At 50.6% G+C, this 25,901-nt stretch overlaps 1 protein-coding gene across 4 annotated transcripts in view; it reads left to right on the forward strand.

Annotated features, from left to right (window-relative positions):
- The window catches only part of LZTS3 (leucine zipper tumor suppressor family member 3), a 51,919-nt gene extending 26,825 nt beyond the window's left edge, over positions 1–25,094 (forward strand). For 3 of the 4 annotated variants that reach the window (XM_030492592.1, XM_030492590.1, XM_030492591.1), the window contains exons 2-4: positions 9,894–10,382; positions 11,968–12,798; positions 15,941–25,094. In XM_030492592.1, the coding sequence (XP_030348452.1) occupies positions 9,933–10,382; positions 11,968–12,798; positions 15,941–16,651 (1,992 nt within the window). In that variant the 5' untranslated portion in view covers positions 9,894–9,932 and the 3' untranslated portion in view covers positions 16,652–25,094. The remainder of the gene's footprint in view (positions 1–9,893; positions 10,383–11,967; positions 12,799–15,940) is intronic. The other variant, XM_030492593.1, reaches the window with a different exon arrangement.
- Positions 25,095–25,901: the final 807 nt, after the last annotated feature.

Consider the following 25,901-nt stretch of genomic DNA (forward strand, 5'->3'; position numbering starts at 1 on the left):
ATGCTCAGGCAGATGCTCAGGTGCTAGATAAGGGATGTAGCTCCTCGCTGTGGGGCTTTCAGGGGGCAGCAGCACCGTGCCAGGCACTGCAATGGGCCAGGAGCATCCTTGTACCCCTGTTGCAATAATCCACATCAGGCAGCAACATGGGCTTGACAGGCAGCAGCTCAGTTCCAGCCACCTTGCTGAAAAGGTAGCTCCTTTATAAGGGGAAACTGAGGCACGCAGGACTGGGATGACTTCAAGTGGTCCATCCTGCAGCATGGAGCATCCCAGAACCATAGAATCATAGAATCAGGGAATGGTTTGTGTTGGAAGAGATCTTAAAGCTCATCCAGCTCCAACCCCTGCCACGGGCAGGGACACCTTCCACTAGAGCAGGTTGCTCCAAGCCCCTGTGTCCAACCTGGCCTTGAACACTGCCAGGGATGGGGCAGCCACAGCTTCTCTGGGCACCCTGTGCCAGCACCTACCCATGATTTATTACCCACAATTTATTGATTTATTGCTGCCAATAAGCAGCTTCCAGGTGGCTACTGGGCTCTCCAAGCTTTGTGTTTGCAGAGGGATGCTCTGGGGCAGTGGTGTGGTCCACAGCATGGACCCAGCATGAGACACTGGTGCTCTTCATCACCCTCAGCATCATCACTTCTCCTGGGGAGGAGTGTGGCCTCTGCAGCAAAGCACAGTGAATGCAGATGGGGACTGTGTAGCACAAGATAGGGGGTGTCCATTCCAGGAGCATCCCTGTGGAGCAGAGAGGGAAGAAGGACAAGCAGGAGGACACAGAGCCAATACCATGTGCTCCAAAGTGGAGGTTTCAGCTGTTCTTTGCCGTGATCCCCCCTCCTGCTACTTAATGGGGGACAGGGATTGGGAGGGGGGTGGTTGAGTGTGTCCCTTAAACACAGCTACCAACCCAGAAGGAAAACTGATAGGGAACGGGCAGGATTAGCCGGGAAGGTGGAGCAGGCTGCACTATTCAGGCTTTGTCGGGGGAGAACAATGGGGCCTTTATTGAGAAGGGAGGTGACAGGCTGGCGGGGACAGTTCGGTGCACACAGTGTCCCTTGGCCAGCTGAGGGGACAGGGCATGGGCTGTGGGATGGGACAGTTTGGTACTCAGTGTCCCCTAGCCAGCTCTGGGGGCAGGGAACTGGGACATGGGATGGGACAGTTTGGTACCCAATGTGTCCCTTGACACGCTGTGAGGACAGGGAAACGGGACACGAGATGTAGGATGGGACAGGTTGTTACCTAATGTGTTCCCTGGCCAGCTGGGAGGACAGGGAAATGGGACATAGGATGTGGAATGTGACAGGTCAATACCCAAAATGTCCTTTGGCTACCTCAGTGAACATGGAAATGGGACATGGGATGTAGGATGGGACAGTTTGATACCTCATGTGTCCCTTGGCCAGCTAGGAGGACAGGGAAATGGGATGTAGGATGTGGGATGGGACAGGTTGGTACCCAAAGTGTCCCTTGGCCAGCTGGGGGGGACAGGAAACTGGGATAGGAAAGTTTGATACCCAGCATGATTCTTGGCCAGAAAGTGAGACAAGGAACAGGGACATGGGACATGGGATGGGACAGGTTGGTACTCAGCACATCCCTTAGCCACAGGTGGGAACATGGGGAAACTGGGGTGCGGGAGATGGGGCAGAGGATGGACTAGTTTGGTACTAACACATCCTCGGGTGGTGGGACTCATCCCAAACTGTCACTGCGAGCCCCACTATGCAGACCACATCCATACAGAGGTGACATAGCTCTCCCTGCCACCTCCACACAGGGTTTCGATTCACAGCCACCCTTCCCAAATCCTCCAGCAATGAGGATAACACTGGATGTATGAGAGTGCATCGAGCTGGTTCTGGGACCATGGGGACCCTCACAGCTGAGAGCGATGAGCATCCCATACCGGGGACATCCCAGACCAAGTGCTGCCACCCATTCCAAACCTCAGCAGAGGGACCTTGGGGATGGACAAAGCCACCATCCACGGCAGAGGGACCTTGGGACAGAGAAAGCCACCATCCTTGGTAGCACAATGGGCTCTCCAAAGAGCCGCCTGGGTCTTTTCATCCCGTCTCTTTTGTTTCAGGCTTATTATGTAAATGGCTGATGCTCCCCCGTAATGAGAAAGTAGTTTCCCAGAACACAAAAGGCTGTAATTATCTCATTAGCAGCAGAAAGGGAAAGGAAATGTTTCTGAGTCTCTTGCTTTTATTCCCCACAGCAGCCCAAGAAAGCGCAGCCTCCAAAACCGGACCTGCCTGCCCCGAATCCTGACCCCCACACACAAATCCTGACCCCCACACATGATGCTGCCACATATCCAGGAGAGAAAGGCAAAGGATGTTCCTCAAATAATAGTCACATAATGGGAGGGTTGGTGGCTTTGAACCGGGCCCAGTTATCCAGAGGATGCTGCAGGTCCCTGTGAGGACCCTTCAGTGCGTTCAGATGCTGGGACAGGAGGTGTTGTTGGGAAACAGGGATAGAGGGACATGATGGTTCCCATCTTCCTGAATTGGATGTTCCTTGGCAGGACTCCCAAGGTGGGATTGTTGCACAGATTCAGGATGGATTTCTGCAGTTGAATGCAACAGAATGTGATAGGAAATATCCTTAGGACACATGGAGGTTGCTCCCAGGAGAAGGCATCTAGGATGGTTTTGGTGTTGCTTTGATTTCTGAGTTCATGCCTTCCTTGTTTCTAGCTATACATCCAGTCCTTGGGGTGGTAGAGCTACGAAGGTCCCTGGAAAGCAGCCAGGCTGCAGTCAGGACCTGGTCCTTGCTGAGGGCTCCAAAACCCCTTTCTGATGGGGTTTGCTCCTGTCCACACTCTGTTCCTCTCCCCTGGTCCTGCCTCCTTGACCGTCCAACCTGCCTTCCTGAGTGCCTCTTGTCCCTGAATGGGGGAAACAGCTCCCCAGTGCAAAGCTCCCTTTTCCTTTGGCAGGGAAAAGAGAGGTCTGTGTCCCAGGGAAGCAGTGGGAGTTGTTCATTTGCCATCCTTTGGCTTTTGGTTGTGGAAAAAGCTTGTGGTTGAAAAGCCTGAGACTTGCACGTTTTCATAGACAGGTTCAAGTGCTTTTGTGCCATATTTCAGGTGGAGGAAAACCTGGCGGCCGCCAAGCCAGGACATCAGAGTGGGGGGAAAGGAGTTGGAGGAGGTGCAGAAGAGCCATAAGAAGTACTTGAGGGCTGGAAAAAATGCCTGTGAGAGACAGGAAAGGTTCATTCTGTTCCCCTCTTCAGACCAAGGCAGCTTGAGAAGGGTGTAGAAGGAGGTGTCGACACACTGGAGCCGGGTGGGAGGGGAGCAATACTGCCTCTGCATCTTGAATTGACCACGGTGGAGATGCTCTCAGCTAGGTTTGGGTCCAGCATGGCTGTGAGGAGGTGACACATGATGTCTCTTGACACACAGGAGGTAGAGCAGTAGATGAATGGTCTTTTTGGAGCATGTGGTGTGTGAGGAGAGGCTGAGGGCTGTTTGCTTATAGGGACGTGACTGCAAATTGCATCTGAAAGTAATCAGTAAGAAGACAAATACCTTCTTGGAGGTGCCAGGGCATTCTGCAAGGCAAGGTGGGAGCACTGAGAAGTAAGGCAGGTCCATCTGACCTCCTTCACTGCAGCAGTCATCCCCTGTGCCATGTCCACCCTCCCCAGCCTGGGCAAGGAGCAGGAGTTGGGCTCCCATAGACTCACAGAATGGTTTGGGTTGGAAAGGAGCTTAAGATCATCTAGTTCCAACCTTCACCATCACTGCTAGAGCTGCCTTGTGGGAACACAGCATGTCCACACCAACCCAAGCAACAACTTTTGAGGTGCTGGTAGCTTTGCTGAGACTCAAACACCTCCCATGGGTACACTGGCAGAGCGTGACAGCAGGTCTTGGGTTTCAGCAGTTGTTTTTCTCCAGGGCTTGTTAATGCTTCACCAGGCACAGGTGGTTTTGCTCCCTACAGTCTTCTCACTGCTAACCCATTACTGGCCTTCCCTTCCCTCTCATAGAATCATAGAATAGTTTGGGTTGGAAGGGACCATCAAAGCTCATCTAGTCCAACCCCTTGCAATGAGCAGGGACATCTTCAACTAGACGAGGTTGCCCAGAACCACATCCAGCCTGGCCTGGAATGTCTCCAGGAATGAGGCATCCACCACCTCTCTGGGCAACCTGTGCCAGTGTTTTACCGTCCTTGTTGCAAAGAATTTTTTCCTCACATCCAGCCTGCATCTCCCTCTTTTAGTTTAGAATCATAGAATAAACTGTGGAAAAGACCTTTAAGATCATTGAGTCCAACCATTACCCCAGCACTGCCAAGGCCACCAGTAACCCATGGCACTGAGGGCCTTGTCTACACGGTGTGTGAACACTTCCAGGGATGGTGACTCCAGCACTGCCCTCACAAGCTTTAATGGGTTTAAAACCATCACCCCTCATCCTATCATAATAACCACAGCAAACCCATTTTCACCCCTTTTCTTCCATTCCTAACCTGCTCCACCATCCCAAGACATGATGACTTTGTGCCTCCAGCTCTCTGGCACCGCTGCCAACAAACTGGGGAGCCACCAGAGCCCCCAGCGTAGGTCCTACCCCCAAAACCCCACACAACAACAGAAGAAGAGGAAAAAAGAAGACACAAAAGCAGCAGCGTGTTCTCATTGTGTCAGTAATTGCTCGCCCGTTAAACCAGACACAAACAAACCCGTCTATTGAAGGTCACGGACGCTCCTGTTACCACAATTGGTGGTGGGGAGGTGGAATTTTTGACCTTTAGATGCCTTTGCTGCCCGTCCTGCTGGGAGCACATGCCTGGGCTGGTGTGTGTGCCAAGGCATTGCCTTGCTTCGGGGCTGTTTGCTGGAGCTCGCTCTGCCTACAAGCAGTGATTGATTTCCTTCTCGCATGGCACTGTGCCTAGGTATGTCTCCCAAAGGCCTTTGTTACGAGAGTGTTAACAATTAACCTACTCAGGCAGAAACAGAGCCAGGCCTTCCTAATCTGGGCTTAGTTAACCATTCATCTGCTTATCTGAAAGCAATTTTTCTCCTGCCTAACTGGAAGGCATTTGCTAATTCATTTGGGTGAAGCAAGTGTGAAGATTCAGGAGTTGGTTTATAGATTGTTCTATTTACAATAGCACCTCCGGGTCCCCCAGAGCTTCAGGCATGGTAGGACACCTTGGGAAGAGGTGGACATAAAGAGTGGACCCATCACAGCTGGGGAAAAGGAGATTTCAGCCCAGATTCTTTGCATCCATCAGGCATAAAACTGTCTCCAAGGCAGGGCTGCTGGGAGAAGGCCAAAGGGCCATTGGGGTTGGATGGGATGGAATGGGTGGGATGGCATGGGGAAGTTGTGCAACACAGGGATGGTGGGGAGCTGCACTGTTGTGAGAAGTCTCAGTGTCCCCAGCCAGAGAGAAGGCTGGTTGTACTGATAAGACATGCCACCTTTCCTAGGTAAGGTGCTTTCCAAAAGGGTACTTTGATTCCATCCAGGCAGACAAATAAACCCTTTTCAGCTTTTATTACCACAGCAACGCTGGGAAGTGGGAAATTAGCTCAGTGTTTGTTCTGGAAGGGTTTCCTTCTCCTTTGTGTCTGCACAAAGTCCTTTCACTTGGGTTCCTGCTGTAACCACAGGGCTCTGGGGCACTGGAGTGAGGGCAGAGCTCAGCAGGGGATGAGTGTTGGCTCTCAATGTAGTGGCTGCTGTGATGGATGGACAGATGGATGTCACTTGGGAGTGATCTGGGTAGAGATAGCCCTCCCTGGGAGGTGGGATGGACGCAGTGTCTTCTTGAGAGCCTGGTGAGGATAAAGAGTGAGGTGGTCCTGATGCATCCTCACCACTGCAGATGGATTGTAACATCTGGAAAGATAAAACATCTGGGCAGGGCAGTGGCTGGCAGGTTGCTTAAAACTCCTGCTGTGGTTTTCTGCCTCTCTGGAGCCTCCCCACCCCACTACAGGGCAGGGGAAGCCACTTTTGCCCCTCTGCCATGGCTCAGGAGTCTCTTACCAGCCCAGCTGCACTTGGAGGTGACTCCTCTTTCCTTCTAAAGGATGGACTTGGGAAGGAAACATTGGTAAAGACGAGCCATTCATTTCCCTCAGCCCCCCTGTGTTGATGAACTGCCAGGCTCAGCATCCTTGTTTCATTGGGAATCATCTATAAACCCAATTTTAGCTCACGTTCCCATGGGAGGGAGACAGTTACGAGATTTAAGGAGGAGAAATGTCCTGGGGAAGGTTTTAACCACGTATTCCTCCAAACCTGAAGGAGAAAAACCCAACCCTTCCAGCTCTGCATTATTCCTTATCACGCTTACCTTACCTTCTTACCTTCTTACTTCCTTCTGTGCTCGGAACTTGGATTTCACAGCTGACCTGAGGAACCACCAAGGTAAAGTTTGACTGGGAACTGGGGCTAGCCAAAGAAAGGGCTGTTCTTGAAGAAATGGCCCTTTTTGGCAAACAAAGCTGTACTGTCAGGGATCCGTTGGCACTTCTGGAATCTCCTTAATAACATGTTTGGAATGCTTGCCCGTATGCTCTGTTTATCAGATCCTGGGTTTACAGTAAACATAAGCTAATAGCTATTTTTTTCTTGGATGCTTCCCAGTTATAAGGCAAAAAAGAGAAAAAAACATGGAAAAAGGTCCATTTTTAGAGTCTGCTCCTGCAGTGCAGCTTTGATCCCACAGCCCAAGAAGGCAGCTGAAGCCTGCCCCAGTTTTGGGTTGCTGGCACTGAATGGGAACACTGGCTCAGCATCCTGATGGGCTTGGGACATGGCCTTAAGCAGAAGTCTCCTTGATCTGGAAACCACTGTCTAAGAGCCAGGGGGTCCACAATGGCAGAGAAAGGCCCTTGGTGAAGACCACCATGGAGGTGCCATGGGGCCGAGTAGGCACCTTCTTCTGTCTCATGTCTTGGGGACATAGCCATGACTCTGCACAGCCTGTGGCTCTCATCCTACTCAGGGCGATTGTCTTCCCTAGCTCATAGTGCTTCTTGTTGTGTTGGGTTTGGGAGTTCTTTTGGGGAAGGATCAAACTTCCCAGTGATCTCATCCTGCCCTCAGAAAGTCAATGTAAATGTGCAAATGTCACTGTGGAATTTATCCAGCAAGGAAAAGGTAACCGGGATTTCTCCTCCACCAGCTGAGCAAGGCTGGGGAGCACTGCATGGAGGCCATGAGGCCACTGCCCTTCCCTTGTCTGGAGCTAAGACCTGCTGGAACATCCCTCCTGTGGTGGCTGATGTGCCATTAAAAAAGGACACAGCCTATAAAGATCCCAAAGTCACTGAAAGGCAGGTTATTCCTAAATTAGCTTTCTTTTACTAATAACATCCAAAGGCACCATGGGTTGAATACAGCTTCAGATAGGTGTTCCTCATTCCTCCTCATCACTCCATAGCCCAACCAAGCCTCCAAATGCCCAGCAGATTAATCCCTGGTGTCATGTACTCATGAACTGCCTATGGTGGTGTGTTTTGGGAAGTGCCTTTAGGGTGCAATGGGGTCATGAGCTCTTGAGTCCTGCTCAATGTGTTGGAGGCACATCCAAATATCACACTCTGGATGCATGACCAGACCCAGACACTGCTGGTGGAGGCTTTGGTAGTTATGACTGATAACATTCACGTGTTTTGATTGTAGTGGGTCCACAACATGCAATGCTCATGTGGTATTTGTTTGCTGTTTGGTCTTCAGACCACAACCATGACATGGAGAAGTCTCTTGTTGAGGGACAAAGGCGCAGGAAGACCATTAGCAATGACTACAGAACGTTCACTGTTGGGTGAACATTGCTTTATATTGCTAGTGGTTCAATGGGGCAAGTCCCCTGTGGACCCTCCTTGTGTGGGGTGATGTGCAAGGGGATGGAGAAGGTTAAACCACAAAGCACATCCTCCTCTGCCTCACAGCTGCCCAGTCCCCTTGTCAATGATGGGGCACACTTAGTGTGTTTCAGATCATGGAGGCTCCTTCACGCCTCACCAGGAGTTCTGCAGGGATGGTGGCTTCCACCAGAGCACCTCCTTAAACAGCTTTTTCCCTCTGTGACCACCTTCATACCCTGCTCTGCCTCAGCTCGCTGTAGGTATCGGCTCTGTGTTCTCTCCCTCCACCACGTTAGTTAGTCCACCAGACTCATGACACTTGGGCCATATTTCAGCCAGGGCAGCTTTCTATGGGAAGATCAGGATGCTGAGACAAGGGAGGAGGCTACAGGCCTCCAGAAATGCAGTTCAATAAAAGCCAAGCCGAGCAGCACAGCCTCTGCTTTAACCTTTATAATTCTTTTTCCATTCCATTATTAGTGCAAATAGCAAGACCCCGTGAGACACCGCATCAAAGCTGAGCTCTAGACTTGGGCTAGCTCTCCAGGGAAATAACCCAGCTCTCCTGCTTTACTTGGGGAGGTTGACTTAATACCCCTACCCCAAGAAGAGGGAAAACCTCACTGAAATGGGGATTTTTCTCCACCTCCCCTACCTGATGGCCCTGTCTGAGCCCACCCATCACTGAACATCTTTTCAAAGGGCATCACTTCTGTTATCCATCTTTTATCCAGGGGAAATCTGTACCTCTCACTATCCATATATCTTGCTTTAGGCCCCACACTGCCCAGGTGGTTTATTCTGGGACACCTGGAACTGAGGGCCAAAAAAAACCATCCTTTCTGGTCCATGGGGACCAAGCCAATGAGCTCAGTAAGGTTGGGAGGACACTGGTCAGCTAAGAGCCCATAGCTGTCCATGTGCCACTGACCCTACTCCTCCAGGCTTGGTTCAGCTGTGGTGGTACCACTGACATCTACACAGACTGGCAGATATGAGGCAGAACTCCAAGGATACCAGAGCCATTCTGGAGCTGCACTGGGAGGACACATATAGCCCCCTCAAGGGGACTGGACACTCATGTCTCATTGACCGAAATGAGCTGTGAGTCCTTCTCCAAGTACAGAGACCTCAGGACTCACTGCAATCACCCAAACTTTGCAATGCATCTTCTTCCTTCCTTCAGGTAACGAGATCCATAGCTAACGAGATCCAGGGTTCAAGTTCTCCTCTATTCAATGAGGCCACAGAAATATCGTTGTCGGTCTTTTTATTTCATTAAATAAGATTTTATACCTTTGTGGGGCTGACTGCATTACAGGGGATTGAACTAGCACCTTAGTAGAGGGAATAGGAATTGTTGGGAATGCTGTCACTCTCTAAGATCTCCATCTTCCAAGGCAGGGGGTTGGAACTAGATGATATTAAAGTCCTTTCCAACCCAAACCATTCTATGATTCTGTTGAGAGAAATCACAGAATCCTAGAGCCACAGACTGGTTTGGGTTGGGAGGGACTTTAAAGCTTAAGCCCTGTTGAATCACCCCTAAGGATTGCACTGGAGGGAGCAACAGTGTATGAGCCTACACATGGACCAGGGCTGGTCCATCCCCATGGCCAAACAAACTTGTCCAAACCTGGGAAGAGGGACAGAAATATTTCAAGCTTGGGAACTGCAAGAGTCCAACCAATGCTGTAGAGCTGTGCCCACTAAAACCCATGCAACCCTCAAGCACCCACCCTTTGGACTGAGAGGCTGAAGAGCAGCTTTTGTGCATAGCAGTGAGTAGGATGGGGGGGACCAGTGCATGCTGCTCTTCCAAAGTGGGCTGGAGCTCCTGGAGAGGAAGACAGCTCCATCATCTGCTCCATACCATATACTGAGACATGGCAGCTTCTGTCCTTGCATCACCCATCCCACACGTTTGCTCATCTCTGCACAATGTTGACCTGCAAAGGGTATGGGAGATAAAAGGCATCTTATTAACAGCCCTTTCCTTTCCCCCCTTCTCCCAGTGCCACTGACCTGTGCCTCCACCTCACCTCTACACTGCCATGGCTACTCTAGAGACGCTGCCCGTTCTCAGTGACCCAACTTACCCCATCCCAGAGAACTTCCACAGTTTTTCTCCCCGGCCATCCCAACCCATCTCCCAGAGCACCATGGGCAGCGTGGGCAGCGGCGTTGCCAATGACCAGGAGTTTGCCATGAAGAGCGTGGGGACCCGGACGCAGAGCAGCAGCCGGCAAACGGAGGGGTCTCGCAATGGGTATTCCACACGGGAGATCTCCAACCGCTACTCTGGCGAGGAGAAGACATACAAGTCGGAGAAGGTCTCCAATTCCCTCTACATCAACGGCGACCTGCGCAAGAGCGAGAAGGTGAAGATGGACATCTGTGGGAACGTGACCACCAACAATGAGAAGAACATGCCGCCACCTCCCCAATACCGAGAGCCCAGTAACCCACCAAAGATATTGCCAATCTCCGGCAAACTAGACCAGGTGAGAATTCCCACCTCCTGGAGCAGCTTGGTGACCGTGGCACACCTCCTAAAACACAGACCAGGAAGCCTTGGGCAATGGTGCAATCCTGATAGATAGTCCAATTCTTACTACGTAGATGGCATCATTTTTACATAGATAATACAATTCTTATTACATTCATGGGGAATGTTAGTTCTTGAGGAACCCAAGAGCATGATCACAAGTCTTCTACAGCTGATTTTCCAGCTCATTTAAGCCTGTATTTAAGTCATTGGCTATTCCAACCTACCCGAGATGCTGTGCCTACCTCCCTGATTGGTAGGGATGGAGCTGGAGTTGGCTCTTGTTTCAGTAGGCCCAGCATCTGAGTCCCACTCTTGGGTTTTGTGCCACTTATAGGTCATCTCCAACAGCCCACTGCTACCAAAAGCTGTTGCTTGAAAGCAGCTATGATCCCAGTTCAAAATCCCAGTGCCCCTTATGAGGGACAAGTTGGCAAGGCTTGAAAACTACTCCTGTGAGCATTATTGCCCATCCAAAACTAGTCCTCATGGCTCATACTGGCTTCAGAGAGCAAACATCTCCCAGGCCTAGAGAAGCAGAGCCCCAGAGCTAGCAGTGGTTTATACTGCCTAATAACTTGTGTTCTGGGGACACTGTCTTCTGTGGTGTGTGGTGGTCTTTCCTCCTGGGTTGTTAATCCACTGGTCCCTGTAGTCCATTGTAGTCCTGCATGCCAGGCACCAGGGTTTTGGTCCCCAACCTTGCCAGCTCACCAGGGCTCATTCTGTCTCTTCTAGAGGGCATTTGCAAAATGTCTTTGCTAATAAAAGCAGCTTCCTCCGGGCTAATTCTCACCTGAAACCCAACCTGAAGGAGGGAGACTCAGCCCCATTTTGAGGAAAATTTTGTTTCTGTAGGTGTATTCAAAGGGTGAGGAATGTGCAAGGTTTTAAAATCCCTTCTAAACCCTTCACATCTGTGGTCCATTCTCCCCCCAGCATTGCTTATGCCCATAGAAAACACATTCAACTGAAGAGCAGCTTCAGCATGTTCCTCGCCCAGTGTCACTGCTGGAGTCACAGCTCCTTTCTACTCCTATCCAAGCATAAGCAGGACATGATGTCCACACAGGGCAGAGATCACTACTGTCAGGAAGGAAACATGGTGCTCCTGGGGCAAAACAGCTGCTAATCTAAAGGTTCAATTCAGTTCTAGCACCCTCAGGGCTAGAAGTCCTTCAAGATGTAATCTACCAAAATCAGAGTTGTTTTGATCAGGTCTGGTAGGCAAGTGGCAGCCCTCCTTCTTGCAAAGAGCACTGAGAGGAGCCAAGGAAAAATCACACAGATTTGGGGTGAGTCAAGGTGGTTTTTTCTCACTTGGGGCAAGGGAAGACAAAGTGACACACACTTGACCCTACAAGCGACCACAGGTCCCTCATGTAAAATCCCAGATGGCCCACTGTGTAATAAGGCTGAGAAATAGAGAGCTAGCCCACATCTAGCTCCATCAGCCCCATCCCGTGCCGATGTATCTCTTGTGTGTGTTGTTTCCAAGCTTCCTGCTGTGTTTGATGCGTGGTCCTTTTTCCTTTTTGCAGAGCAATGAGCCCTTAGTTAGACCCTCAGCCTTTAAACCAGTAGTTCCTAAAAACTTCCATTCCATGCAGAACCTCTGCCCGCCGCAGAGCAACGGGGTGACAGAGAACAGAAAGAGCTTGAACCATGCCAACAGCAATAGCCCGTCCGCACCCAAAAGTGGACTCGACAAGAGCAGCCTTAACAGGACTACAAACCAAGTGGGGGGCCTTTCGGATTCAGGCCGTAATTCCTTGACAAGCTTGCCCACCTATGGGACAGGCTACAGCCAGCATGTGGGTCCAATGAGCGCCTCCACCAGCCACATCAACCGCATCGGTACAACCTACGTGGACAAGAACATCGTGGGATACAACGGGATATCTACCTCAGACAGCGGGCGGTCTTCGAGCAAGAGCACCTCTTCGTTCAACAGACTGAACCATCTCAATGAAACAATGCCTTTCCACTCGCCTTCAACGGACGATATTATCCAAGACCTGGAAGACCGGCTGTGGGAGAAGGAGCAGGAGGTCCTCCAGATGCGAAGGAACTTGGACAAAAGCGAGGCAGCCATCTTCCAAGTGTTCGAGGAGAAGCAGAAGATCTGGGAGAGGGAAATGGAGGACCTGAGGCAAAACTATGCCAACAAGTTGCAGCAGGTCTCCAAAAAGGCGCAGCGGGCTCAGCAAGCCTTGCAGCTCCAGATCTTCAAGCTCCAGCAGGAGAAAAAAAAACTCCAAGATGATATGGGACAACTCCTCCAGCAACGAGAGGAACTGGAGAAGAAATTCGTGGCTTTCAAGAAGGAGCAGGCTGAGTTTCTCCCAAAGATTGAAGAGACCAAGTGGGAGGTAAGAGCCTTGTTGTAGCGGACCTTGAGTGAGGTTTTTGTTGAGTGGTAACCCAAAGCACATACCAGTTGCCCTAAGTGGATCCCACAGACAATGGGTATGGGTTGGTGGGCTCCATGTAACAGATGACACTTCAGACACCTCTTTAGATTGGATATTAGGAAACATTTCTTCCCAGAGAGGGTGATCAGGTATTGGAACAGGTTTCCCAGGGAAGTGGTGGAATCACTGTCCCTGGAAGTGTTCATAAACCATGTAGGTGAGTCCCTCAGTGACATGGGTTAGTGGTGGCCTTGGCAGTGCTGGGGTAATGGTTGGACTTGATGATCTTAAAGGTCTTTTCCAGCCCAGTTGATTCCATGATTCTATGATTCTATGAACCTCAGGCCTGTAGTTCCCACTTAAACTAAAATGAGCACAACTTTTGGTGCGCACCTCCTGTGCTGGTTAATAATCTGGCTTCACACTCTGGTCACTCCAACAGTTTCAATGAACACAGGTCTTTCCATCCAGGTATTTGTGCTACCAAAAATGGGTTTAAGTCTATTTTAATTAAATTCTTCTAACACCTGTGTTGGGTCAAACCTTGAAACTGCTTTGCAAATATTTGATCCTTTTTTACTTAAGATATAAAGCAAGTGAGCCAAGAATGATGCCAATAGCCAGTTTGCCTCATGCTTTCCATTTTAACACTCTGTTTTCACTTGTTAATGAGTTTATCTCTCTTAAAAGGCTGACAGGTGAATTCCTCTTTCTAGTTCTCCTTTTGAGTCTTACATGTTTTTCCTACTGTTTCTATTTTTAGAGCATTTTATGGAAGCCTGTTTTTAGAGCCAGTGCTAACACACTTCTTTTTTCAGCTTGATCATGTGAAGAATTTTAATCCTTTCATGGACGGGCTAGAAACTTTAAATTTATTAAGGGTGCAGAGGCAAAACGCAGCTCTAGAATCCAGAAGAGCCTATTCTGCTAATCCTGATGGAAAGTCAATGAAGCTGGGATTAATGAGGCTCTGAAATGTGCTATTTGCAGATGTTCAGCAAAGCTTATTAGAGGCTTGCTGGAAAATCTCTGCGTGTTACATCCCAGAACAAGCAGGCTGCATTGTCCCACATGACGCCTCCTTTGCCCAGCTGCTCTGCACAGGTCTTTTGTGTGTTCCAGCAAGTTAGGTCTGGAATGTTCCCTGTTTCACCAGTAAAACTATAGATGAGCTTTTGATTGTTTGTTTCACTGCTATAGTTCTGTCTGGAACAGCCAACCCAGAGCTACGGATACAAAAGATAGGGATCCAGCTTGTGGATCAAGACACCTAAAATGTGTAGACACCTACACTTGTTGACTCTTTGACTTGCTCTCCAGGCTCCATGGACTGTATTGCCTAGATCTCCACAGCACTCAAGAAGAGGCCTAAATTTAAGTGGTTTAATCTGTAAGTTGGTTCCTATCCAAGCTGTTCTTCATCATGTATTTCTCTGCCTTTTGGGAAGAGTCAGCCCATGGAGAGCACTTTCAGTAAATTGTGCAGATTTTAGCTAAGCAGTAACTACACCATTCTAACTACAGTTAAATCAGCATGACACGGTTCTGCTGCTGCTGCAGACAAGCGCTGGTGTGGATGGAGGTTCTCACAGAGTTAGGTCTGCATGGGGAACCACCATGACTGTCATCTCCAGGGAAAGGTGCTACTAGTAGGTAGATGTAGGACACTGCGCATATGTCTGAGCTCTTTAGCAATCTGTAGTAAGCACTAGACTGTCCTGATAGCTGAGCTTCAAGGTCTTGCTCAACATTACACACCAGGCAAGTCCACTATAGCAGAGGAAGGTGGAGGTTGCAATGAAAGCAATGGAGAGGAGAGTTTGTCTAAGGAGCATTGACCCAATTGGACTGGAGAAGCAACCAACCTTGCAGGCACTGCAGAAGGGAGGAAAGGCCATGCATTTCATGTGTGACAAGAGACAGGGGCTTCAGGATGGGATACCCTGGTCTGGAGGTGGATACCAAGTCTATTTTTAACTATGCCCATCCCGTCTTATCACTGATGGTTCCTTGGTGCTGCTCCCCAGCCCAGGCTCCTGCTAGGACTCCTGTAGGGACTGTTTGTCTCTGCAATCATCCACAGCAAACAGGTCAGATCTGCCAGTGCAGAGCCCTGAAAACAATGGAGTTCATGGGAAAATGAGGGTTCGGTCATTTTTTATGGTTCACTTCCAACACCTACAACTATTCATTTAACTGTCACCTTTGATGGACTATGCAGGTGCAGAGGAGTGTCACGTTGAATGGTGACACCTATGTAATGCAAACACACACTGCAGGAAGGGTATTTCCACTGGGTTTGTGTACCTTACCACATGGGTGAGTGATCGGAGGTTCAGATTTGAATCTGTACCTCCATCACCCAAGGACAGTGCATGGTAGTGCCGTTTCATCAAGGGTGGGTTGCAGCTCTGTCCTTGATCTTTGGCAGAGAAGCTGATGCTCTTCATGCCCTGCCCCAAAAGAACTAAATAGCTACTAGTCCCTGGACTGTCCCCAGTGAAGTGAACTCTAATATTCAGTCAGCTGGGTTCTTTAGAAGTCTTTGGGAAGCAAAGCATCATAGGACAAGTAAATAACATCTACTGTCTCTGCATCCTGTCCTACACTCCCAGTGCTCGGGGAGAGCCAGGGTGGTCTCCAGATCTGGGTTGTTTTTGTCCCAGGCTTGTTCAAGCTCCAGATCCCACTGGAGATCTGCTGAGAGCAGAGGGTTTGGGGTCAAGCACCACAAGCCTGTGGTTAGGTAAGATGAATGCAGGGAGGGAAGCATCAGTGTCTATTCACCAGTGGTGAGGACCACAGCACTGAGCTCAGCTATTATTTGGTCAACTCCAGCTGGGAACAGAATCAGGTCCCTGAGAGACAGGAAGAAATCTCCCCCACAAATGCGGGTATAACCTCTAGGTCTTTGGCATGGTCTGGGTCCTGGTGAAGGCTGGAACTCAGTTCTTGAGCAGCATCACTGGCAGTCCCCTTCATTACCTGAGCCTCCTGCCATGGCGAGGTGACAGAGATGTTCTATGGGCAGTGCAGGGGACAGGCAGTGGTGGTGGCTCCTCTCTGCCTTCCTCCTGCCTCACAGATGCTTTCCCCATAGGTGTGCCAGAAGGCAGGTGAGATCTCCTTGCTCAAGCAGCAGCTGAAGGACTCCCAAGCAGATGTGTCCCAGAAACTGAACGAGATTGTGGGACTGCGGACGCAGCTCAAGGAAGGTAAGAACTTCCTACGGGAGAAGGAGGAGCAGATCCTCACCCTGAAGGACTCCTACAGCTCCAAGAGCGTCAACCTGGAGATCTGCGAGAGCGAGCTGCAACGCAAGATGAGCGAGGTCCAAGTGCTGAGGGAAAAACTGAACCACTGTGAGCTGGAGGTCTCCAGCCTGAAGCGGACACTTGCCAGTGTGGGACCTCCAGGACCTTTTGGTGGGGATGCTGGGGAGAAGCTGCGGGACCCACTGGCCTGTGAGAGCGATGAAGCCAAGATGCAGCGGCAGAGCGAGGACAGCGTCAACACGCTGCGGAAGGAGGTGGAGCGGCTCCAGACGGAGCTGAAGCTGGAGCGGCAGCAGCGGGAGCAGCAAGTGATGGACTTTGAGGAGGAGCGGCGCACGTGGCAGGAGGAGAAGGAGAAAGTCATCAAGTACCAGAAGCAGCTGCAACTGAACTACGTGGAGATGTACCAGAAGAACCAGCTCCTGGAGCACAAAGTGAATGAGATGAACACAAAGACCACCAGCCCCCCGCACACCGAGGAGAAGAAACCATGGACTCCCTCCAGACTCGAGCGAATAGAGTCCACCGAGATCTGAGGTGGGACCAAGACAATACAACCTGATTTCTGTATTGCTGTGCATGTACTACCTACTCAAGCCAGTGATCTTCCGAAGGATAATACGCTACCATAGGAGCGGTGTGAGTCTGCTCATACCAAGCTCCACCACCCTTACTCTCTACTTCTGTGCTCTGTAGGTAAAATAACTGTGGATGTGCGTTGTTTTTCTATGGATAATGCTACATCTCCTTTGGGTTTCTTTCCTAGTACAGCTGGTGAGGGTCAGTTGGCTCTTTTGTAATCTGCCGTGACTGTTACTTTGCTAGAAGCTGCCGTCCCCTCTCCTACAATTCACGCCTCTTCCGGTTGGTTGTTTCGGAGGGTTGTAGTTGGTATCTTTGGTTTTTCCAAGCAGCAAAACAGTTCAAAGTGGCAGGTTTTAATCAGGGCATTTTTAGCCACATTGGCTAACGGAGCGAAGCTCTCGGGATCGTGAGCAAACTCACTGGTCTGCATCAAGTATCCTGTCTAGACGGTGGTCTTAGTGAAGTCAGTGCGAGGTTGGCCACTGACTTCAGTGAAACCAGACATATCTCTACCAGATGACTCCCTCTTGCCAGCCCATGGCTGTCATGGTTGCAAGAGGTTAGGACATCCTCGAGAAGCAGGATGAGCCTGTCCTAGTAACATAAGCCAACAAGGAATGATCACCCAGCAGGAGCCTCTTTGGAGGCTCAGCAGAGCTGCGTTTTCATTTCATTGTGGTTTCCTTCTGCAGTTCCACTCCTCTTCTGGGTTGTGCTCCACTCTCAACCCTGGGAGAATAAATACGCTCTCACCTCTTCCTTGGTCCCCCTATTCCTACTACATATTCAAGCTGGCTACAGCAAGAAAGAAACTTGGAAATACAAGCTAGTTTCCCCTCCCAAGAGCCCTTTCACTTCCCAAAGTCAATGAAATCGAGGTTTGGAGAAGCCTTCAAACCTGTGGGATGTTTATGCAAACTGAAGCTTTAGCAATTTGCCCCAACAGTGGGCAATTGTGCTGCCCCATTCTCAAATGAGTGATGCTTTGATGCACTCTCTTGGTCCAGGGTCTCCTTCAAAACTGCATCCAAGCCTCACTCAGGAGTTGCAGTGAGCAACATCAGCATCACTGCTAGATCACAATGATGTGTTAGCCTTCAGCACAGCCATTTCAAACAGCATCCCATAGCGATCCCATGTGGCATCACACACTCCAGGGACAGAGATAACACAGGCTTAGCTTAAGGAAATATTCAGCTACTAACTCTGAGCATGAAAGCAGTAATGAGAAGGGAAAATGTTTAAGATCACTCAAGTGCTTATGCCCTGGCAGAATAATAACCAAATCTCGTATGCACAGTCACTGGGAATGGTGCAGGCATCAAAAACCAGCATTCAGCTTGAAAAGGTGGGCAAAGTGGGCCTGGTTCTCCCTTTCATGGACACTTTTTTACTGTGATTCACAGTGAAGAGTTAAAACTCGTTGCACAGTGGAATTTGCACTGACTGGTCAGTGGCCAAAGGATCGACACAAGTGGGAATTGCAGCTCTTTGTCCTTGGGAGCAGCTAGAAGAACAAAGGTAGAATTATCAATGGGACATTTTGGAATGAGGGGACTCCAGGGAGAGTTTGGCCAGATCACATTCCATGTGCGTACCAAGGAAGAACCTCAGGGCATTGAGGAGCATCCAAACAAAAGCCCTGAAGCTACACATTTTCCATGTTCCCTTCCCCAGTAGCTCCCCCTCTCCATCACCAGGTCTGAGCTTCCAGCTGGGGAAAAACACTGTTGTGGTGAGCTCCAGACCGAGCAAAGAGGCTGAGCAGGAGAGAGGAGACTTCAGTTAGTCCCATTAACCACCAGCCAAGGCCAACAGTATTGCTGGACAGGAACGGTTAGTGGCTGGCAGCCATCCCTGGAGCTGTAGAGAGTGTAGATGTATGATGAGACCAGGGCATTTCAAGATCCCAGTTGAGGGTACCTGTCTTTTCCCACTGCTTCTGCCTTTGGAGCTGGCCCATCAGCCTGGGAAACACCAGGGCAGCTCAGGCTAAGCCCCTCTTCCAGGATCAGTCTCCAGGACTAGGTCAGGTCTGACCCCTGAAGGGTGTTAAGAAGTCCCATTATGAGTCCTTGCAGATGCTCCAGTGCTCTTGGACATCATCTGCACACCCTAATGAGGAAGCAGTGCAACTGACTGCTGGTATCACTCAGCAGCAGATTTGACCATGCCAAAGGAGACACCCACATGTGCTGCACAAACTTATACACTTGGCCAGGCAAATCCAAGAGCTTCCCCCATTTCATACACTGGGCCTTCCAGATGGAGCCAAATATCTCACAATGTCAGGGTTGGAGATCTGCTGTCTTGTGTCATCTTGGCTTTCTGTGCTTCTCTTTCCACATCAGACAAAGGCACGTTGTCTTCCTTCACAAAGCAGTTGTGAGGCATCTGTGCTTGTGAAGGGTTTTGCAGTCCTTGAGCACAAGGTCAGAGCATGGAGAAATAGCAAGAGGCTTAGACTCTGATGTTCATATGGTGCTTTTGAGGCCACCACATGAAAAGCAAACCCCACAGCAAGTGCCCTCCCCACAAGATGGGTCCAATAACCTGGTGGGTCATTTCCACCTTTGCTCCTCCTGGCTCCACTGATGTTAAGGTTCATTTCCCTCTAACCATCACAGAAACCAGTGTCTCAGTTGGTGGTTCAAGAAGACCCAAAGTGATTGAGTTTGAAGGATCTGCTGTTGAGGAGGTGTACACTACAATTCGCTGCTGTGTTAACACTCGAGAAATGGGCACTAGCATCACCCTGTGGGATACCTCCTCAACAGAGCTCCTTCTTTCACAAGCAGGAGAAGCAGGGGCTTGTCTGGCGTCCCCCCATCCCTGGATGCAGTCAGCAGCAGCCAGCCAAGCCCTCCAGCCTGCCAGGTTTGCTCCATCACCTTTTTCTTGCAGTAATGCCAGGAATGAGCGTGTCTTGATGGACCCAGTGAAACCAGGAGGCAAATGGGTTTGTCTGACTGCTGGAGGGTGCTGGGCTGCCCAGGGACTCAATGGCCTCACAGTGCATCCATCAGGGACTGCCGAGCTCCTTGGGATGGAGCAGGAGTGGCAAGGAGAGATTTTTCACCCTGGAGGAGGAGATGTACCCTCCCTTCACCTTCTTCTTCACTACATTAGTATGATCTAGTGTTCTGATCCGGACCTGAGCAACCTCGATTGTGGCCATTCCCTGGATGACAGAAAGCTTTGTAGACACCCATTAAGATGTTTGTGCTGCTGATGGTGGTTTCCCCTGTTTTGGGTATTAGCCAAACATACCTCAAGCACTCAGCTGCCCTACAGCAAACACCCTCCTATGCTGCAGTGACATAAAATACTGATGGTTTTGGCAAGTGCCCCAGCCAAACTGCCATGAAGGATTCCACAGGAACCCTCCCCACAACTGGATGCACTTCTCCCCATCACGTCCCCTCCCCTGTGTTAGCACTGTGTCACCACATGGTGATAACCAGCCTCTCTTGGAGGTGACTGCCCTTTGCTCAGCAGATATGGAGCAAAATGATGGAGGGACATCCAGGTTCCTGTTGTTTGGTGCAGGTGGGAGCTCCCCTGGCCCTTTCCAGGTCTTAACACTTTTACTCACTGACTGGATGAAGTCTCCCATCACAAACTAGGTCTGTGTTGAGCCCCTGGGGTCTTAGCCTTGAAGTAAGATAGCCAAGGGGTGCCAGACTGGTGTTTTGATGCCATATCATGGGAATGGCCAAGGGGGCTGATATCTTGTCTCTTGGAGACTCAGGCAGGGCTGATAAAATGTTTGTGTCTCATGAAACTCAACCCAGAGTTTGGGTTGGCCATCACCCAGCCTTCTCCTCCACCTTTGCTCAGCCAGCTCTGGAGCTGATGGGATTCAGTGTGACATACTGGCTCATGCTTAATTCTGCCCTCAAAATCTTGCACATGGTTAGCATCTCACCTGAAACAAGAAGTCATCTCTAACTTGCCAGCAAAAGCTGTGGTCACAATGATCTCAGGTCAGTTGCTCACACAGGGGGTCCAGAGACATTAGAGATGCTCTGGGATACCCAATACATGGGGCTGCCCCAGATGATCCAAGATCTATGGGAGAGTCAGGCCAGTGGTGGGAAGACCTGGAGCATCTCTTGTGGCACATCACCCAGTGCGGGCAACTGACTTGTGCTCCAGGCATGAGCAAATAGAGGATTTAATCAGCTCCAGCAATTTCCATCCATGAGGATTTGGGCTGAGCAGGTCATCCTGGTGCCAGGGAAGGTCTAAGCAGCCCCTTTTCCCCCTTGCTGTGAGCAGGGCTGCTTTGCTCCACCATCATGTCGAGGTGGGTTGCTGTTGCTCTAAGATGCCAAGCCAGCACTCCCGTCTCACCCTGAGGGTGAACGCCGCCACCATCGCACGTTGTTGTGCTTCACACAGTCCCACTTAGCTTCTGCCACTGTCTCGTGGCAGCACCATTCCTGCTGTCGCTGGCATCCTGCCGGAGCGAGATCACCTCCCGAGCTTCCACACTCAAGATAGGAATCGAGTTGTTGCTCTTATGCTGCTACGTTCTACAGAGACAAGTGTATTTGGATGTAAATAACAGCCCAGCTCTGTATTTGCAACGATTAAATGAAGAGACAAGAAAGTTCTCTGGCTTCTATATTGCTGAATGGGATGCACAGTAGCAGCTGATGCTGTATTTGAGTGCTGAGTGCTACATGGAGGTGCTCAGCACCCCCTGAGCTTTTGCTGGCTGCAATGCAAATGGGGGGGCTCATCTTCCAGGAAGGCAATCCACTTGGAATTGACTCTAACAAAGCATCCTGGTGTCACTCTGTCCTGCTTTGATGCTTGCTGTCATCCTGAGCTGAGATTTGATAGTCCCCTGGTTAAAACTGGAGTCCCCTCTGCCTATCCCTGTGTTGCACCAAACCCCTTGCAGACAGTGTCTCCTTTGAGCCCTGCTGCCCATGAGCTCTGCCCATGGGAAGGACCAACCCACCCCACTCCTGCCCCTTGCAGTGGCACTTTATGGCTTGCTCAACACAGCGAGCTCATGAGCAACATGACCAAAGATCTCCAGAAGGCATTGGGATTGCACGTGTGGAGCTGCCTCCTGGTTTTCCAGAGGAAGGATGAGGCTGATGTGGGCTGGAAAAGGGGAATGAGAACTGGCAGGAGACAAGTAAGGGCTTGGCTTTCCCTGTGTCCCACCTGGGAATGTTTGCAGGTCCATGTGCTAGATAGAAGTTCCTGTGTGAGCTGATTGTCCCCAGTTGGTTAGACCAATATGCTCCATGGCTGTGCCAACTAGCTCCATGCACTGCCCAAAGAGAGTGTGGACCAGAGGCTGTTTCTAGGAGGCAGGATGGATGCAATTCCCACTTTTTTTTCATGAGGAGAAGGGAGGATGCATGCCAAGCAATTACACTTGTCTTCAGGGCAACAGGTCTCCTCTAGTTTAGTAGCAGATGTTACAGGGTCCAGTCAAGGGCTTGTGCTGGCTCAGTGGGATGTGGCCAGGAACATGTGCATCCTGAGAGCTGGTGGCCCTGCTGGCTGCCCCCTTGGTGTCCTCTCCCAGCTCACCCCAGGGCACCCTCAGCACCCTCCTTACCAGGGAACCATCTTCTGAGGTGAAGGGACCATGGTCTTTGCTTCTCCTGCTTAGGGTTCTAAAGGCATCTCTGCCCACCTTAGCTCCCTGAAGGCTCCTGAACCTGGTCCCAGGGGGAGATCTGTGCTCATCCAGCCACAGTGCTCCTGTGGATGGATGCTCGGATGGGTCTGGGCCTTGGGCACATGCCCATCCACCTTGTCTCTGCTTCCCAGCTATGCTAAGCTTCTCCACTCCTTCCATACCATGAAAGCCTGCTGATGCGCAGTGACAGCCCTCACTCCTGTCCTGGATGGGAGCAGGTCCAACTTGCCATTATTTTAACCCAACCCCTCAATCTAAGCCTTGAAAGCCACTTTACAGAGTCACTTTTCATCCAGACCCCTTGCTAAAGACCTGCTCATCATGTTGCCTTTGCCCTGCTAGTCCTCTGCCCCAGCTCTCCTGCCTCCTTTCAGACCATCACCATCCCTGTTGTCCCAGGAGCAGTCAGTGCCTCTCCCAGACACATCTGAACAAGCTGGAGCTGAAGGCAAAGCCTCTACTGATAATGGTGTGTCCCAACCCTGACCTCAGCAGAGCTTTCTAGACCACTGATCCTCACCTCTTCTCTCATGTCATTCCCATTCCCAGCTAAATCGGCTCTGCTTTACTTCCAAGATCAATCTTGCTACTTGCTGAAGGACATCTCCATGGCTTGAAACCACTTGGGATCATTGCATGGGGCTTCACACCATCGCAACAGCACAGCCAGCCAGCTCTGGGGCTTCCCTGGTCCTTCCCCCCTCTGGAAAGACAGGGATGTGAGGGGTGTATGAGCATCCCTGCTCTGCAGGGGCACACAGCACCCAGTGTATCAAGGGGTTGGGATCACATCCAGCTGTTCGCAGTTGTTTGCTTCCCAAAAGGATGTTCCATGCTGGCAACACCAGACATGAGCTTTTGCATGTTCAGGATAAGCCTCCTCACTGGTTCTCCTGATGAAGGGGATGGTGTCAGGTCTGGAGCCTGGGACAAGCTCTGGCACACAGGGTTGTGTCTTCACAGCTCTTCCACAGATGTGTTTCCTCAGGCAGAAGGTCTCCGCTTTCTGTCACAAAGCAATAGGTTTTTCTAGAGGGATTCTAAAGGGACTATTCCCAACTCTGATACCTGCAGGCAAACCAATGTTCTTTTGAATACCTTCATAGCTCTAGCCCTGGGCTCTCCTTGGGAAAGGGGTGCAAAGTCCAATCTGGCTCCAAATAATCACCAATGGTTTGAGCTTGGTGGTCCCCATTCTTCCGGAGAGCCCAAAGCTGCCCATATCCAGCAGGCCACCAGTCTGGGTCCACAGGAGGTGTGCTCCATCCCCCTCCGGTGCCCATCCCATTACTGTTACTGGGTCTTCTCCATTAGCTCACCCATGTGGGAGCCGCTGGGTCCCCTGGGGTGTCTGAGCACCCAGTTACATTTGGTGACAACCAGACACCAGCGGGAGACCATGGCATTGGCTCTGCCATTCCTGAGAGCCAGGCTGTCCTCTCTCGGAGGAGAAGATCCCCTTTCCCATTCAGGTGGCACTTGGGTTCCCTTCCAGCGGCTGCAGGGAGCAACACACATGCAGGCAGAGCTCCACCACCGGTGCCAAAAGCGTTCCACCACCGGTGCAATGAAATGCTGCACAACCGGCCAATGTGTCTATGCAGTCCCTTTCCACGCAGCGGTGTCCCCGCAGAGCCCAGCCCAGGGCTGGAGCTCCTCCAAGGTGTCTTCGTTTGCACTCACTCGGACCTGGTAATCGCTGTGAGCCGAGAGGAAACCCTCTTGGTCTTTGCCTTGCCCCAGGCAGTACGCTTGTGAGGGTTTCCTCCTCCTAAACCGATGCACGTCACTTAGTCACCCGTCTTCTGCGTCTGTTCTTCAGCAGGTCAGTAGGTGTCCATCCCCAAAACCCAGCTCCCTGATGGGAGAACGTCAGGTTGGGCCACCCAGGGCCCCCCGAGCAAGCCTGCTGTCTGATTTCACCAGCAATAAAAGCCCCACGGAGGAGCAGGCAGAGCTCTCCATTGCTGCTCCACCACCGGGTGAGCTGCAGGCTGTGTCTGTGTGTAGGACCTTCCGCATTAGACCCTTGGTCCAACTACTTTGGACCTACCCAACTGTAAATTCAAGCCCAGCCTTGTGCTTTCTTTCCTCTTGTCCGTTTCTTGACGCCTTTGGTCTCTCTTTCTGCTCTTACTGTGAATTCCAAACCAGAAGTGTTCTGATCTAGACTCTGTTACTGTTTTGTTTCTGCGTTGACTGTTGCTGGGTCTCCGAACTGCGTTTAATGAGACTTTGCAAAAAGAAATGAAGATAAAAACAATAAAAAGAATATAAATATATATATATACTTTAAAAATTAAATATTTAAAAGAGGTTCATAAAGTTGGGTGTCTCTCCTATCCACTGGTCACTTCCAAACACCGTTGTCTTGACTTCACCTCTGGTGTTTAAAGAAAAGAGGTTGATAAAGAAAAGGGATCAAAACGCAGCGTTCCGGGATTTTTGTACAGCAAAGGTGTATCTGTTTTGGGAATTCTCGTGAAAACCACCCCACATCTCCCCATCTACTGCTGGTCTGTTGTATGTTTCCATTGGGTTCTCAAGGTGTGAAGAGCTACTGCCTTTGCGATTTTCTACGGTGAATATATATCTGTACAGAGGTATGTATATATATAAATATATACGAAGATCTATATGTATACGTATCTCTCCTCTCTCCACCTGACTGTGAAGGATTTTTATTGGGCAAAATAAACTGGAGAAAGGCCCCATTTTAAAAAGCTCACTGTGTGGCTGGTCTGATTGTGTTGTGGGTGGGAGAAGGGACAAGATCCACAAGGGATTTCGGGAGGGATGAGCACCCAGGCTGGGGAACTGCAGCGAAAACCTCACCCTGGACATACCAGCACCCTCCAGGTGAGAGCTTCATCAAAGGTCCTGCGCTGGAGGATGAAGAGCAGTGATGAAGAGGTGGTGAAGAGGTGGAGGTGATCTGCAGCAGAGCGGGATGGATGGGATGTTGCCCAGTCCTGCTTTCCCGGGACACAAGGGCTGCTCGGGCTTTTCAAGCACCACAAGACCGTGGTAGTAGCCAAAAGGCTGGACAATGTGTCTGCGTCTGAGGTCTCAACCCAGCCCATAGCTCAGATCCCCATGGATGTGTCTGGAGCTGCCAGGGATGCCCCAGGGCTGACCGAGAAAGACATGGGCTTTCCATTGGTCCCACAGCTGATATCCAAGACCTCCCAACATCGAATCGTAGAACGGTTTGGGTTGGAAAGGACCTTCAGATCATCCAGTTCCAACCCCCTGCCACGGGCAGGGACACCTTCCACTAGAGCAGGTTGCTCCAAGCCCCTGTGTCCAACCTGGCCTTGAACACTGACAGGGATGGGGCAGCCACAGCTTCTCTGGGCACCCTGTGCCAGCGCCTCAGCACCCTCACAGGGAAGAGCTTCTGCTTTATATTCAACTTAGATCTCCCCTGTTTCAGTTTAGACCCATCACCCCTTGTCCTATCACTCCAGTCCCTGATGAAGAGTCCCTCTCCAGCATCCTTGTAGCCCCTTCAGACACTGGAAGCTGCT

Source organism: Strigops habroptila, chromosome 7, assembly GCF_004027225.2.
Source record: "Strigops habroptila isolate Jane chromosome 7, bStrHab1.2.pri, whole genome shotgun sequence".
In the NCBI taxonomy this organism is placed as follows: domain Eukaryota; kingdom Metazoa; phylum Chordata; class Aves; order Psittaciformes; family Psittacidae; genus Strigops; species Strigops habroptila.